The sequence below is a fragment of the Neolamprologus brichardi genome, chromosome 11 (genome assembly GCF_056152115.1).
Source record: "Neolamprologus brichardi isolate AB-2024 chromosome 11, ASM5615211v1, whole genome shotgun sequence".
NCBI classification, from domain to species: Eukaryota; Metazoa; Chordata; class Actinopteri; order Cichliformes; family Cichlidae; genus Neolamprologus; species Neolamprologus brichardi.
The window spans coordinates 13,192,716-13,208,536 of NC_142114.1; the positions used below are offsets into that span (position 1 = coordinate 13,192,716).

General features: G+C 39.2%; 3 protein-coding genes across 6 annotated transcripts; 1 reads left to right on the forward strand and 2 right to left on the reverse strand.

Annotated features, from left to right (window-relative positions):
* Positions 1-639: 639 nt before the first annotated feature.
* Positions 640-2,884, forward strand: LOC102793495 (uncharacterized). Of its 2 annotated transcripts, XM_006801485.3 has the most exons (8): positions 640-708; positions 1,018-1,335; positions 1,417-1,692; positions 1,780-1,833; positions 1,931-2,110; positions 2,218-2,259; positions 2,350-2,409; positions 2,546-2,884. In XM_006801485.3, exons 1-8 carry the CDS (start codon positions 642-644, stop codon positions 2,551-2,553), a joined length of 1,005 nt encoding a protein of 334 aa, XP_006801548.3. In that variant the 5' UTR covers positions 640-641; the 3' UTR covers positions 2,554-2,884. The 2 variants fall into 2 exon arrangements, with proteins under 2 accessions (XP_006801548.3, XP_087703892.1); XM_087847766.1 differs by lacking the exon at positions 2,546-2,884 and having other exon boundaries at positions 2,350-2,441.
* On the reverse strand, positions 2,818-5,315 carry LOC102777591 (obscurin-like). Of its 2 annotated transcripts, XM_087847768.1 has the most exons (8): positions 5,235-5,315; positions 4,551-4,835; positions 4,160-4,450; positions 3,809-4,081; positions 3,393-3,659; positions 3,204-3,302; positions 3,058-3,083; positions 2,818-2,978 (listed from the first exon to the last, which is right to left on the reverse strand). In XM_087847768.1, exons 1-8 carry the CDS (start codon positions 5,305-5,307, stop codon positions 2,856-2,858), a joined length of 1,437 nt encoding a protein of 478 aa, XP_087703894.1. In that variant the 5' UTR covers positions 5,308-5,315; the 3' UTR covers positions 2,818-2,855. The 2 variants fall into 2 exon arrangements, with proteins under 2 accessions (XP_087703894.1, XP_087703893.1); XM_087847767.1 differs by having other exon boundaries at positions 3,809-4,450.
* A 777-nt stretch (positions 5,316-6,092) lies between these two features.
* On the reverse strand, positions 6,093-15,432 carry cyp21a2 (cytochrome P450, family 21, subfamily A, polypeptide 2). Of its 2 annotated transcripts, none has more exons than XM_087847769.1 (12): positions 15,318-15,432; positions 14,960-15,142; positions 14,777-14,866; positions 14,548-14,702; positions 14,360-14,455; positions 14,058-14,168; positions 13,882-13,968; positions 13,624-13,704; positions 13,332-13,445; positions 13,077-13,243; positions 12,164-12,267; positions 6,093-6,358 (listed from the first exon to the last, which is right to left on the reverse strand). In XM_087847769.1, the coding sequence occupies exons 1-12, from the start codon at positions 15,430-15,432 to the stop codon at positions 6,093-6,095; spliced, it is 1,569 nt and encodes a 522-aa protein (XP_087703895.1). The 2 variants fall into 2 exon arrangements, with proteins under 2 accessions (XP_087703895.1, XP_006801499.2); XM_006801436.3 differs by lacking the exon at positions 6,093-6,358 and adding an exon at positions 11,665-12,078.
* Positions 15,433-15,821: the final 389 nt, after the last annotated feature.

The following is a 15,821-nucleotide window of genomic DNA, read 5'->3' on the forward strand; positions in this document are numbered from 1 at the left end:
ATTTAAGGCTGCAGAAAACGAGGCCAACCTGATGACACAGATAATAATTTAGGAGAACTGTGCATGCAGGACACACGTGTGGTCTATCAGCTTATTTAAAATTGTTAAAGACGTATGTGGCAATAAGATCTTTCTTTAGTGCTCTAGTCTGGAAACTTTTGCTCATGAGGCATTTTTGGATTACATCATATTTTGTTATTCACAGTTTTTTTTTTCTGGGTGTGGGTTCCTTTTTATTCATTTAAAGTGAAAGAGTTATGCACATTTACACCCGGAAGTACCTCAAAGGTGAAATGTCTGTACCAGTGAACAGCTCCACTGGAACGGGTGGAAGTAAAATGGTTTAAGCAGTCACATAAGTCAGATCAGTGTGTTTGGAGAGAACTTTAGTGCAGCTTTATCACTTTCTTTTCCTTACTTTAAACATGAGCCCAGAAAGCAACTTGGCCACAAAACTGGCCAAATGTAATGCCTAGTTCTTGCCACACTGTGGTATCGTTGATCACATAATCAGGTAAAGAACATCCAAAAGACTCATGGTAGTTTCCAGTTGAGACTTCTATGTAACTTCAAGGAAGTGAAAATAAAAAGGTCTAGAGGTGACTGATCTTTGTCTCTTCACTAGCTGCATTACACAGAACATGTTACATTTATATCTTCAGGGTTACCTTTCTTTAATTCTGTTGAATGTCGCATCAGGATTTGGAGGTAAGCAGTTCTGCAGATAATGTCTGGATCTGATTGGATAAAAATAAACGCTTTTTAACTAAAGCTTACTACATTTGTAATTAAATAACTAAAGGTTTATTCAGTGTATATCATCTTGGCTCCAAAAAATATTTAACAACAAATGCAATTTAATTATATGCCATGAATCTAAAAATATGCATGCTGCTAATCTGATATTGCATATTTTGGTGTAAACTTTCTAACCAGCAAAAATGAGGTACTTGCTTCCTTGAATGCGATGCATGTATTAGTACATTTAGACTCATTATTTAACTTTTGGCTTAACAGATACTGAGACCATCTTAGCTGTTCAAGAAGAAGATGTAGCTCTCACTTGTTTCAGTCTAAAGGACAAGGATCCAAACAGCTGCTACAGATACAGCGTGACAAAGTTTGCTACAGATCCTAATCAAGTGAAGGATATGTTTAAATGGCCCACACCGAGCAACGATGTGTATACACGTGTAAAATGGGTAGCTGATGGAAATGGACAAAAATGCTTAACTCTGACAAAACCTCAAAAATCCGACGCAGGACTGTACACTTGTGAAACGTGGAAAGGATGGGACCGTGTCGCGGCCAAAAACATATCTTTGAGAATAAAAGGTAAAACTTTTTACTACTATATCTTTACTTTGCAAGCAAATATCTCACTGGTGAGTCACACGATTTGTTATGATCTTGCAGACTGCAAAGTCCTTGAACCTGTGAAGGCAGCACCCAGCATGCCTGCCAAGTTAAACTGCCCAGTAAACATGACAACTGGACAACAAGAACCTCAAAACATCTCCTGGGCAATCCAGAAAGGAGACATGCGTGAATCACTCGACTCCAGCAAAGCCAAAACTAATGGTACATCTCTGACTTTCCAGTCTGTGAACACCAGCGACAGTGGCTGGTATACATGCAGTTACACGCTTGGTAAAACTCAGCGCTGCTTTGACACCAATCTACAAGTACAAGGTCAGTGATTTTTTTCTTTGACATATCAAAAGCAATGATCAAACATACACACAAGTAATATGTAAGATTCCTGTTTTTTCAACGAAGCTTTTGTGACCACAACGGTTCCGGTTATTCCAACAAAAACTCCAAGTCTGCCAGGTCTGTTTGCTTTTGCTGTCTTGCACATTCATTAAATCATATTTATGATTATATGTTCACTATATTGTTGCTTTAACTTTTGCCTTGTTCTCTTTAGCACCAAAAGCCAATGATATATCTGTGTCGCAAAGGAAGGAGGAGAGCAACGATGCTTTAATTGCAGTTGTGGTCTGTGTCATTTTGGGGATGATCATAATTGCTGCTGTGATTGGACTCGTTGTGTACCGCAGATGCAAAACCCAGAGAATCACACAGTTACACCAGAGGCGCTTTAATGGTTTGATCTGACTTTAAACTCTTTCATTCTTATCACACTGTCATACAGTCACACTAACTTTATGTAGTATTGAGTTGTTTAAATAGTTCTGTTTTCTTGTTATTCAGGTAATTGTATGTCTACATATGAGATTGTTGCACCTTTGACGAGTGAGTGCCAACTCTCTTCTTACTGCGCTTTTTAGCCACTGTGATGCCTTTCTGTTCAACACTTGACTTGAACCTTTTTCTTTTTCACAGATATTCCAGGCCAGCGAATCAACAGTCTGTATCAAATGCCAGACGAAAGCTTAGTTACCTGTAAGTTGTATGAGGTTTTGCCTCCTTTATGAAATTGTTCAAATTAAAATGTTCAAATCTTATCATGTCAACAAAAAACAACCCAACAACAACAAAAACCAAAGAAACCAAAACATTTTTCTCTCCTTTGTTGCAGTCCAATAATAAATATTTTCAAGTAAGGAAGAAGATTCTCCTCTGCGGTTATCTCATCCTTGCAGTGTGGGTTGGATTTTCAAAAGTAGATAAGTTTGCATGCTTATAATGTAACCAATCATGTTTTTGTAACTTTATTTCTTTAAAATCTTGCATGCATGTCTGTAGCAAGGCAAAGGAGGAGCTGATTTACAGTGAATTTCTGTTTCTTGGAATGGAAAAAAGTCTGTTTTCAAACAGGTTTTGTAAACCACATCTGTTGATGATTTTGAAGTTTGTGATAAAGACAAAGAACAGCATGTGGTTTCACTCTAGTTCACAGCTTGTAATAAATCATAAAAAGTGGTTGTTGCAGTGGCTGCTTCTCTTTTTAAATGTAGTTGCTGTTGTTGTTCCTCATTACGATCATCCTGAACGACCTCGTACACATGAGTCTGAGGAGAAGAGCGCCAACATTAGTGAAATAGGACGTGTGAGCTTGACTCGGCATGATCCTGTTTTTTGATATCTTACCATTTCAGTACTGGGCTGATCATTAGCTGCAGACCAAGAAGGAAAACATTGTGGTCATTGTGAAAATATTCAATCTCCATCAAAGCCTTAGAGTAATTCATGTTGTAGCTGTTGTTTGGTTGTAATTTCTGAAGCACATTCAGTACCTGCATCCTTGTTGCGCTTCCTCTTGGTGTAAATGTAAAGCCCACCCGCCACTATCAGGATGACTAGAGGCAGGCCTACCCAGGCAGGTGTTTGCAGAGCTGGGAAAAGGAATCATTTTCCCATCAGTTTAGTCATGAATAGAAGGTGCATTCAGCAGACAAGGCAACAGAACAGTGATTCATGCTTACGGTCAACGGCACGCCACTTTTTTGATGCCACCAGAGCGCCCTCTCTGTGCACAGAGCATGTTATATCTTCGTATGATCGCACTGATGACTCTGGGAGAAATAACTTCTTTATCAGAGTATTATTGATATTCATTAATTCACTCTGCCAACCTTTGTGGGCACTTCCTGACCAAGTTAATTCAAAGTCTTTTTCACATTCTGTGGCACAGGTAAGTGCACAGGTCAAGGTGAGATTCTCTCCTCTGAGCCCTGCAGGCATTGCAGTTACTGTAGAAATGTAGAACATGAGAGATGAAACATCAGATCTCCATCTCTCTCTTTCTCATATGTGTGTATATCTATATCTATATCTATATCTATATCTATATCTATATATATAGATATGTACAAAGCATCTACAAAGTTTTAATACTTACCATCAAGGGTATGCAGCCTGAATTTATTGAGCACATCTTTTTTATCAGTGGAGTGTGAACACTGGTAGTCTCCAGCATGCAGTGAGCTCAGTCTGCTAATGACTAGAGAGGAATCTTGATTCACATGTGATGCTTTTATTTGGCCATTATCAGGTGAACTAGCATCTCTCAGTTGCTTTTCACGCAAAGTCCACTTCATATCAGGAGAGGAAGTGTTGCCACAAGTCAACAGTACTGACTCACCCACTGTGGCAAACACTTCCTCTAGTCCATCTGGGGAAAAGGGAGAACTGGTCACACTTTGTACGTACTGAGCAACATCTTTCATTTTGTGTACGGGCTGTGTCGCACCTTCTACTGTTGTCGTATAACTGATGGTGGCTTTAACAAGGTCATTCTGAGTTAGATGACATCTCCATTTTCTGTGGTGGTCTGTCAATTTTTTATCAATAATCAGTTTAGAGAAGCAATTATGTGGATGTTCAATTACAAATCTACTTCCATTTATTGGTGTATCATCCTCAGTGCTCCAGTTGATATGAAGCTCTTTGTGGTTGAAACAAGGGTCAGCTCCTTTATCTGTACTGAGGTAACAATGAAGCTCCAGCTTTTTGTCATTTGCAGGAAGTGACCTTTCAGTAACTGGTGGATAAAAAAAAGTAAGCATTGTGATATTTTTGTTTACTATTTCTGTATGTAAAACACAAAAAACAAAAAGAAGATGTGAAGCAAAAACACTTACTGCAAAGAATTCGAAGTGAAACACTTGACTTGAGCGTTCCACTCTTACACGTGTAAAGCCGTGCGTCATTGAGCACCAGCTGAGTTATCTGTAGAGAGCAGTCTTTGAGCAGGCGATACCTGTGGCTGTTTGGAGCTGTCGGTTTTTCTTTCTTTATAATCTCATCAGTTAAATTAAATTCTGCACTCATGTCCCAGCTGATAGAAGAGCAGGTTTTGATAGAAGGGATACCACATGGCAAAGTAACATTATCTCCTTCTACAGCGACCATCAGCAAAGGGTTCACTGCAGAAAATTACAGAAAAATGCATTTTTTTAAATTAAAAACATTTCTTAAAATCTATATATGCCATAAAATAAAAACTGTAACATCTGTGTACGTGTGAGCAGTTCACAAAGGACTGAGTGAATATCTGAGATCACAATTATTTTGTGAGTTATTTTTATTATGGTTATTTTGCTATGATACAATATAAGGTAAAAAAAAATAAATCAGTAACCACTGACTAATTATTTTTCTGTGACACCAACAAGTTTTGTCTCATAACGGTGCCTCGTGGGTTAGAAAACAATCAGAGAGGATGAAATCAAGCCATGTCCAAGAGGGCTCTACAAGGTACCACGTGTGAATATATTACATCATGTGTATATATATTAATAGGTGTTATATATTTGTTTAATTACCAGTTGGATGATGTCCACTTGCTGCCTGTGTGAGATAAAAAAGACAGAGTACCAACAGTGAAAGCGAGTCCATCTTGCCGTTTCCAGATTTTCTCTGTTATTGCGAAATGCTCTTATAGCAGACGTTTTGCAAAACACTTTTACAGGAAATGACACATGAAGATCATGTTTAACTGAGGAGAATGACTCATAAGAGAAATTTATATTTATGTAGTGATCGACTCCGTCGTGTTTATTCAAAATTGTCACAATCACTTTAAGTGTTGTGACTGTTGTGATTTACCTGTCAATTAAATTATTTTTTAATAATAACGTCTACATTCCTTTTCATCACCAGGATGCTATTAATTGTGTGACAACCCAAACAGCAGATACTGCTGTAATCCAGTGCTGTGGAGAGACTGAACCTATCCCATAAACTGTCACTATGTGTGCATTTTTAAGGTTTGTCCACCAGGTGGTGCTGTCAGATTCAGTGAAACCTACAAAAAAGAAGGCTCTTTCACATTGTGGTGTCCGTAGATACATTGACAGCATTCATTTTTACGATTTTTTACTCCTCTTACTTTAGTTTTTCATTTTGCAAAAATATGATTACTTATATGATCATTGTTGCAATTTCCCTCCACTACTGGTGAACATTAATAAGCACCAACAGTACAGTTATTCTGTGCATTGCCAATGAAGAAATAAAAACTTTGGTTTGGACATTTTATTCAGTGCTGGTGGAACAAATAACTTTGATAATAAAGTGTAGGAATGAATAAGAATAAGAAGAGAAAATGTAAATATGTGAAACATAAATTTGCACATACATGGCCAACGCAAACAACAAGTCAGCAATACACCCACTGCAGCTCAGGGATTAGTCACAGGTCTTGGACGTGCAACAACTTCATAGGACTTGATTTTAAGCACAACACTGGCAACTCCTCTCAGATCAGGCAGTGAGGTCTCGCTCTCAGGCAGGAGGAACTGAAAATCTCTCAGCAAGTAGGCACTGAACAGAAAAAGCTCCATTTTGGCCACAGACTCTCCCAGGCAGAGCCGAGCCCCCCCTCCAAAAGGGATCAGGTCACGGGTGGAGCCGCCTCCGCTTCCTCCCCCTTCTTTCAGAAAGCGCTCTGAAAGAGAGAGTGTCAATACTTTATTTGAACTCTTCTGAGCCAAGTGAAATGAACACAAATCACACAGCGTTTGGGACAGTACCTGGTTTGAAGCTGTATGGGTCAGGCCAAACTTCAGGATCATGATGTGCTCCAAAAAGATTAGGAATGATGACTGTGTTCTTAGGGATGAAATAACCTGCAATGCTAAACATGAGGAGAAGTCAAATATTTGTCATGAGGCCAACTAAAAACAGTGTTAATAAGCAACTTAACAACATTAGAAAATGTGTACGTCAGACAATTCTCTGTTCATTTAAATAGAAATATGCTATTTTTCCAGGTTTCATGTGTGTGTGTAGTTTATATTCTTACGTTTTCTTATCTTTGCAAATTATCTTTCTGTACAAAAACAAAAAATAAGCAACTGATTATTTGTCAGTTGTTTGCTTTTTTTTTTTTTTTTTTTTTAAATTTCTCCGTAGGAACTCTCTGTTATTATTTTCCTCTCCCAACTTTAACTACAAGTGCAATGATTAATTGTATTTATTGGGCCAGTTTTGTGGCTTATGCAGCAAAACTGGCAGTTATGGATCGCATAATAAGGTAAAGAACAACCAAATGACTGGTTATAGTTTCAAGTCGAGACTTCTGTGTCACGTCATGGAAATGAAAATAAGTGGAAGCAAAAATAAAAAGGCCTGTGTGTGACTGATCTTTATCTCTTCACTAGCTGTTCCATTTTATGCAAAACCCGGAGAATCACACAGTTACACTAGAGGCACCTTTTTGGATTGATCTGACTTTCAACACTTTCATTCTTATGAAAGAGTTGAAAGTCTCATGTCTTTTGACCAGGACATGTCCTTCAACGCACATATTAAACAAATATGTAAGACTGCTTTCTTCCATTTGTGCAACATCTCTAAAATTAGAAATATCCTGTCTCAGAGTGATGCTGAAAAACTAGTTCATGCATTCATTGCTTCCAGGCTGGACAACTGTAATTCATTATTATCAGGATGTCCTAAAAACTCACTGAAAAGCCTTCAGCTAATCCAAAATGCTGCAGCAAGAGTACTGACAGCGACTAGAAAGAGAGAGCATATTTCTCCTGTTTTGGCTTCCCTTCATTGGCTTCCTGTTAAATCCAGAATTGAATTTCTTAAATAATCAGGCCCCATCTTATCTTAATGACCTTGTAGTACCATATCACCCTATTAGAGCACTTTACTCTCGCTCTGCAGGCCTACTTGTTGTTCCTAGAGTATTTAAAAGTAGAATGGGAGGCAAAGCCTTCAGTTTTCAGGCCCCTCTTCTGTGGAACCAGCTTCCAGTTTGGATTCGGGAGACAGACACTATCTCTACTTTAAGATTAGGCTTAAAACTTTCCTTTTCGCTAAAGCATATAGTTAGGGCTGGACCAGGTGACCCTGAATCCTCCCTTAGTTATGCTACAATAGACGTAGGCTGCTGGCAGATTCCCATGATGCATTGAGTTTTTCCTTTCCAGTCACCTTTCTCACTCACTGGTCGTGTCCAAATTCATGGGCTGCATCCTCCTGAGGCCACCTTTGTAGACCGATTACATCACAGTGACGCAACGAAGGCTGTCCAAATTTGTAGACTCCTCCAAATGCAGCCGACAAATGTGTCCTCCTTTTCCCCGAATTTGAAGGATGGGTCGGGTGTGTCCTTCGTGGCCTACCATATCCCAGAATTCATAGCGCGGCCCAGCCAAACTCCAGTTTCCAACAATGCTCCTAAGTTTTACCAATGCTCCGCTACTAAGTTTTAAAATTACTCATACTAATCTTTCTGGGTCACAAAATAAAGTTTTAACATATTTTCAGGTGAGAAAGTAGCTGTGTAAACATCAAATATCTGCTCGGTTTATCAAGATATCACATATTTGCAAAAGTGCTTCGAGGTTTTCGGAGACGTCTGCTACCCACCAGCTCGATAGCTAGCCGAGAGCTCGAGGGTCACTGGAGCCGCCGAGAACGGCACAACTCCCGGCACATCATTTTCAGATCACCGCAGTCTACTCAGGTTAAACGTGATATATAAGTCACTTAGACAACCTAAAAATGTTATTGTTGGGCTTTTTTCACTGTTTGATTTGTTCCTGAGTAAATCGGTTTGGCTGAGATTAAAGTCCTAGTTTTCACACAGCTGAATAAACGTCAAACAGAAAACTGATTAAACAGAAGTGTGAGACGGTCGAGAATTTACGCCAGTGTCCTGTTATATTTTAGATAGCAAGGAGCAGACGGCGGAGTTCATTAAACTCCACCGAGACAGCGGTGACGCAAATCAGAAGGCTAGACCGTCCAATTTCCCCAGCCGTTTACTTCCGGCCTACCCGACCTTCTGAGGACCCGGCCCACATAGACCGCGAAGGCCGGGTCCTCAGGAGGATACAGCCCATGAATTTGGACACAACCACTATGTGTTAGCAGACCTCTCTGCATTGAATCATATCTGTTATTAATCTCTGTCTCTCTTCCAGAGCATGTCTTATCCTGTCTTCCTTCTCTCACCCCAATTGGTCCCAGCAGATGGCCGCCCCTCCCTGAGCCTGGTTCTGCTGGAGGTTTCTTCCTGTTAAAAGGGAGTTTTTCCTTCCCACTGTCGCCAAAGTGCTTGCTCATAGGGGGTCATATGATTGTTGGGTTTTTCTCTGTATCTATTATTGTAGGATCTACTGTGCAATATAAAGCACCTTGAGGTGACTGTTGTTGTGTTTTGGCGATATATAAATAAAATTGAATTGAATTGAATTGAAATTATTAAGATAATATAAGATAAGATAAGATAAGATAAGAAAAGATAAGATAAAACTTTATTAATCCCTCGGGTGGGTTCCTCTGGGAAATTTGGTTTCCAAAAAAGCACAGCACCGACAGAAGTTACAGCTATTACACTATCATACTAACTTAATGTAGTGTTGAGTTGTTTAAATAGTTCTGTGTTTTCTTGTTATTCAGGTAATTGTATGTCTACATATGAAATTGTTGCGCCTCTGGGGAGTGAGTGCCAACTCTCTTCTTACTGCACTTTTTTAGCCTCTTTGATGCCTTTCTGTTCAACACTTGACTTGAACCTTTTTCTTTTTCACAGATAATCCAAGCCAGCTTGTCAACAGTCTGTACCCAATGCCAGATGTAATCTTGGTTACTTGTTAGTGGTATCATTCCTTGTTTTCTCAATTGATTATGATTTTCAAATCTTAGCCTGTCGCAAAAAATAATTTCTCTCTTTTACTGCAGTCCAATATTAGCCATTTTCAAGCTAAAGAAGATTTTCCTCAAAGGTTATCTCATCTTTGCTGTGTAGTTTGACTGAGTGTGTAAAATAAAATTTAAAAATGAATAATTTAAAAACCATATTATTGAAATAAAATGTGTTTTTCAAAATTGATTACAATGTAATCATACATGTTTTAATTTACTTTAAAACATCTTGCATGCATGTCTGGCAAAGGAGGAGTTGATTTACTGTGCATTTCTGTTTCTTGGAATAGCATGTGGTTTCACTCTAGTTCACAGCTTGTAATAAATTATAAAAAGTGGTTGTTGCAGTGGCTGCTTCTCTTTTTAAATGTAGTTGCTGTTGTTGTTCCTCATTACGATCATCCTGAACGACCTCGTACACATGAGTCTGAGGAGAAGAGCACCAACATTAGTGAAATAAGTGAGCTTGACTCGGCATGATCCTGGTATCTTACCATTTCAGTACTGGGCTGATCATTAGCTGCAGACCAAGAAGGAAAACATTGTGGTCATTGTGGAAGTATTCAACCTCCAGATCCAAAATAAATCTGATTTATTCCCCAGATCCTTGTTGCGCTTCCTCTTGATGTAAATGTAGAATCCTCCCACCACTATCAGAATGATTAGGAGGATACTTACAGGCATGTGTTTGCAGAGCTGGGGAAAGCAATCATTTTCATCAGTTGAATCAAGAACAAAGGTTGCATGAAGATGCAACAGTACAGTAATTCATGCATACGGTGGGCTGTGCATCACTTCTTTGATGTCATCGAAGCACCTTCTGTCTGTGGTGGCTTTCATACATATTTCAGGATGACTGAGGGTTTCTTTAAACTCAGTTCAGTTAATTGAGCTGGAGCTATGTTTTACTATGTGTCTGAGGTATTTGTAGTTTCAGTACCGTTTTTGAGCTATGAGTGCACTTGTTGCCAAATGCAGTAGTCTGATTGGTCAGATCTGGGGACAGTTTACCCTGCCCAGGATAAAGGGCTACCCTCGTATAGGCCCACAACCCAGAAGGTGACGTAGAGTCAGGTGCAGTGTGTGCTGGGTGGCATTCAAGAAGAGAGACCCTGGCAGTCCAATCCCTAGCTATCGAAGTTGGATGTTGTAAATTATAAAAAAATATATATTTTAAAAAAAAAGAAAGATTTTTTAACTTTCTGCCACAAAATGGACAAAACTTAAACCCATGCAGGTGTGAGCAGTTAATGATCTTAATAAAGGACAGGGCCGTAATGCAGCATGTACTTTAATTACTTGCCAGAGAAAGCTTCATTAACTTCTCATTTTTTAACTTTCCCGTTACACCACAAACCCATTCAGTTGCACGAAATGACACATGAACCTCACTTTTCACTCATGACAATGAGTCATAAGAGATGAGTTATTTTTACTTGAGTTATTTATGTTGACTCTTCTACAGTCACTTTAACTGTCGTGACTGCTGTGTGTTTTACATGTGGGTTACTATTTTCTTTTTTTCTTTTTTTTTTTTTTTTACTATTTTGTTTCAAATAAGAACTTTTACATTCCTTTTCATCATGAGTAGGCTATTGATGATGAAAACCCAAACAGCAGATACGCCTGTAACCCAGCACTGAGGAGAAACTGGACTTATCCCATACCATAATGCCACTGTGTGGCATTTTTAAGAGTCAGTGGAGTTTTCTATGTGTTATGTAGTGTATGGGAATGTCCAGATCCCTGCAAGATGAATGAGAATAGTGGGCGTATTAGTGGGAGGTGCTTAGAAGGCTGTGCACCAGGTGTGGAGTAGGCCTTTGTCTTGCTCAGTGAACGGGGTAGTAAATGTACTACTGGGTAGATTACTTACTATAGCCGATTAACTGATAAGCTGAATTTTTTAGTCGGACCACCATATATATATTTTTAATTATCTGATATTTTTTGCATAGTTAATAAAGCTGCTTGTGACTGCAGTTGAACGGGACATTTCTGACTGCAGTGTTTGTTTTAATTTTGCAAGAGTGGTCACCTCTTGTCTGGGTTATTGCCACTGAAGAAATAAAAACTTTGGTTTGGACATTTTATTCAGTGCTGGTGGAACAAATAACTTTGATAATAAAGTGTAGGAATGAATAAGAATAAGAAGAGAAAATGTAAATATGTGAAACATAAATTTGCACATACATGGCCAACGCAAACAACAAGTCAGCAATACACCCACTGCAGCTCAGGGATTAGTCACAGGTCTTGGACGTGCTACAACTTCATAGGACTTGATTTTAAGCACAACACTGGCAACTCCTCTCAGATCAGGCAGTGAGGTCTCGCTCTCAGGCAGGAGGAACTGAAAATCTCTCAGCAAGTAGGCACTGACCAGAAAAAGCTCCATTTTGGCCACAGACTCTCCCAGGCAGAGCCGAGCCCCCCCTCCAAAAGGGATCAGGTCACGGGTGGAGCCGCCTCCGCTTCCTCCTCCTTCATTCAGAAAGCGCTCTGAAAGAGAGAGTGTCAATACTTTATTTGAACTCTTCTGAGCCAAGTGAAATGAACACAAATCACACAGCGTTTGGGACAGTACCTGGTTTGAAGCTGTATGGGTCAGGCCAAACTTCAGGATCATGATGTGCTCCAAAAAGATTAGGAATGATGACTGTGTTCTTAGGGATGAAATAACCTGCAATGCTAAACATGAGGAGGAGTCATATATTTGTCTTAATGCCAAGTATCAAGCAACACACATACATAACAGGGCAACAGCAGAAAATGTGTATGTGTTGGTTTTTTTTGTTGTTGTTTTTTCAGGTTTCGGGTATACCTGTGTAATTTAAATAATGTCTACACATCTTCTTTCTGCACAATTACATATATAAACAATGCTGGTGCTTGTTGTTTTAATAAATTACATTTTTCGAAAGGTAATTCAAGTGGATGTCTCTTCATAAGTCTGATCTTGGAGGAAGAGCGGTGCCAAATGTTGCAATTCCTCATACTTCCAGCATCACATTCCAGCATACTTCATTAATTAAAACCACTCCCTTTGGAGAAATGTGAGACTGTGGGAAATCTGGAGACCTCAGTCAGGCTGTACTAGCACATATATCTCACACATAAACACACACGCACACACAAAGACAGTTGTGTTTTATCTTTGTGGAGACATCTAATTGACATAATGCTTTCACTAGCCGCTTACCCTGACCCTAACCATCAAAAATGAACGGAACGAGTGCCTGATACTAAAATCACATTTTGATCCTAAAAAATGGCTTCAAACCCGTGGGGACATGGATTTTGTCCCCATAAGGGCTGTTGGTCCGCACAAGTATAGAAAACTTCAAATTTTTGGTCCCCACAAAGATATGTAAACATGGTACATGTGTGTACACACCCCTATCTACACACACACACACACACATACACACACAGGTACTTAGTCAGTAGTGCTTATTGTGTGTTGTGTAGTTCCTGCTATTTATTATGTGCAGGCTGACCTGCTGTCTCTGATGGCTCTGTGTGGTACTGCCAAAGGGGCGACTGGCCTGAGCCTGAGCACCTCACTGATCAGAGAGCAGAGGACAGGAAGTCTGTGTCTGTCGCTGTATTTAGGGTATCGGCCCTCCAATACTGTGCACAGCTCCTCATATACCAACTCCTGCACCTGTAGATGACATTAGAAAGGATGCATAAAAAAACAAAAACATGTTTTTTGTTTTAACTTTTTTTTTTTTGATAAAAATTCCCAGTGCCTCTGGTCTGTGCAGGAGGAAGGCCACCATCCAGTTTAGCCAGGCCGCAGTAGTCTCTGTTCCCCCGATAAGAAGGTCCACTGTTGCCATGTGAACATGAATATCTGTTAGCAGCTGGGAACATGAAGACATGTAATTTAATACTTTTACAGTGTTGCATGTTTTCACTTCTAATTGTGATCTTGAACTAAGTTTGCTCTATCATCATAGTTTGTAAAATTATTGGGACTTCAGGTGATTTATTAAGGAAAGCAGTCCACTATCTCTCCTGCTATTCAGTGTATGTACGCACCGCTTTGTCTTCTGTGTTCTGATTGTCAAGTCCCTGGAGGAGGGATCCTGTGATGACATCCTGATTTTTTTTGTCCTGTGACTGCTCAAATAAATAGCAAAAGTAGATTAAAAGAGAGTTCTTTGGGATTTTTTTAAAATAACTTGTATGATTTTGTTTTTGGTTTCACAAAATCACAGCAAGTATTTTCTTTGTCTTGTGATCTGAATGATTTAAATTCACGAGACCATTATTTTCTTATCATCTTACATTACTAACCTTGTAATTGTTGAGATGTCTTCCTATGATTTTGTCTCTCCTGACCACCTCTTTCAGAAGATGGGCAAAAACAGGATTGGGTAATTTCTTTGAGAGAACAAATGACATGAAATTATTTTCACAACATGGTACTGGTTTTATTTATTTGACCAATAGTCTAAATGGTGAATATTTACTCTAAGCAGTGGGAAAGAGTCCAGGGCTGATATCCAAGCGGAGCCCCACAGAGCAACAATCTCATTGAGACATCTGTGCAACTCCTGCAGCTCCGATGAGCTCTTGTCATACTACAAGACAGAATGTAATGAGACACACTGTCCAAAAACGGAGGGAACGAGATGTTGTCATGCTTATCCTCAAGAGTTTCACTTCCTGATTAACAGAACGTTATGAATGTACCTTTTCTAAGAGGGTGACATGAACAGCACCTTTTACACAAACAGGTACAAACAGAATTAGGGGGGAAAAGAATACTCACTTCTATTCCGAAAGCCATAGTGGTGATGACATTACTGGCCGCCACAGTAAAATCCTCTGACAGATCTACAGCACGGCCTTTATAGCCCATCAAAACCTAAACAGTGAACAACCCGTGCTTTATCCTGAGCATTTGGTTTGCAAAGTCTTCCTTCTAAAATCTTGTTTACCAGCTTTTTTTAACTGTACCTTTAACAGATGCAGCGCTTGTCTCTCAATGACATCATGCAAAGACTTTTTGCAGCAACGCTGCAGAGAACTATGGACAAGGCGATGTTGTGCCCTCCACTTTTCAGTATAGTCACCTAAAGATATGTTGCAACCTCCCCCAGACACAATATCACCTGAAAGAAGTGAGTCAGGCTCATGATATCATATGATAACTACGCAGCCCAGTGCACTGAACTGAACTCTTTACCTGTGTATGAGATCGGTCTCCCAGCAAAGTCACACCATTTCTTCACCAGTGCTTCTCTTATGACTTTGCTGCTGTTCAGCACTACCATAGCTGAAACAACACGATTATAAGTGCAGTGTTTTGGTGTTATGCAATCTGAACTTTACTAAAAATGTCAACCTTTATCAATGAATGGATCATTACTTGTTGTTCCGCATTTAAGGCGATAAATGCTTCCATAGCGCTGTGCCAAATTTGTGAGGTGAATTGGTAGATGATCGTGTTTCAGCTCCATCATATTACCAATGAGAAAGTGGCCGGGAGGGCCCGGGAGTGAAAGAGATGAGGAGCAGGGAAGAAACTGGTCCAGAAATCTAGAATCATCTCCTACACAGAATTAGAAAAGACAAAGTAAAATGGACAGGTGCAAACAATATAGAATAACAACCAGTTTCAGTTTTGTATGTCTTCATATTTTTAATTTAATTATTTAATTATTTATTGCAACCATCAAAACCATATACTATAAAAAGACCGTGAATACATACTCAACTTGACTTACTTCCCTTATGATTTTCCTGAACATCTTTGTGTTTCTGACCAGAAATCCGATTCAGCACCATGAACAGCAGTACAACCAGGAACACAGCTCCCACACTGACTATTGATATTTCCATTATCACTTAAGAGTCTTCTCGCTGTGGTCAACATGCAGCCCTGAACATTTATAGTCCTCTCACAGGTCTTAAAGCCTGTCAGCTTGATACAGTGTTTCAAGGGTGTAGATTTGGTTGTGGCATTGGTGGGGACGGATGATTCAACCACCGAACCCTGCCCTGTTTCTTTTTTTTTTTCCTTTTCGTCTTTGCTTCTTGATAAAAAAAAAGGAGAGATATACTTGCCTACATATGCTATTCTACATGCTTTTAAACCATTTAAAATTACAATTCATAGTTTTATATGTGAATTATATAATGTTAAGTTACTATTAAACAAATGATTGACTAAGTATTTTAGACTTTAGTTTACTTCAGCCATATTCCATATAAATCAGGTATCATACAAA

Excerpts from the sequence above, each read along its gene's own strand:
- cyp21a2 (XM_087847769.1), bottom strand. The coding sequence starts at position 15,432 with ATGGAAATATCAATAGTCAGTGTGGGAGCTGTGTTCCTGGTTGTACTG. Across the intron at positions 15,143-15,317 it reads TCAGGAAAATCATAAGGGAA|GAGATGATTCTAGATTTCTG; the intron begins GTAAGTCAAGTT and ends AATTCTGTGTAG. Across the intron at positions 12,268-13,076 it reads AGAGCCATCAGAGACAGCAG|CATTGCAGGTTATTTCATCC; the intron begins GTCAGCCTGCAC and ends CCTCATGTTTAG.
- LOC102793495 (XM_087847766.1), top strand. The coding sequence starts at position 642 with ATGTTACATTTATATCTTCAGGGTTACCTTTCTTTAATTCTGTTGAAT. Across the intron at positions 1,834-1,930 it reads AAAAACTCCAAGTCTGCCAG|CACCAAAAGCCAATGATATA; the intron begins GTCTGTTTGCTT and ends TGTTCTCTTTAG. Across the intron at positions 2,260-2,349 it reads GATTGTTGCACCTTTGACGA|ATATTCCAGGCCAGCGAATC; the intron begins GTGAGTGCCAAC and ends TCTTTTTCACAG.
- LOC102777591 (XM_087847767.1), bottom strand. The coding sequence starts at position 5,307 with ATGGACTCGCTTTCACTGTTGGTACTCTGTCTTTTTTATCTCACACAG. Across the intron at positions 4,836-5,234 it reads AAGTGGACATCATCCAACTG|TGAACCCTTTGCTGATGGTC; the intron begins GTAATTAAACAA and ends AATTTTCTGCAG. Across the intron at positions 2,979-3,057 it reads ATCAGCCCAGTACTGAAATG|ACTCATGTGTACGAGGTCGT; the intron begins GTAAGATATCAA and ends TCTTCTCCTCAG.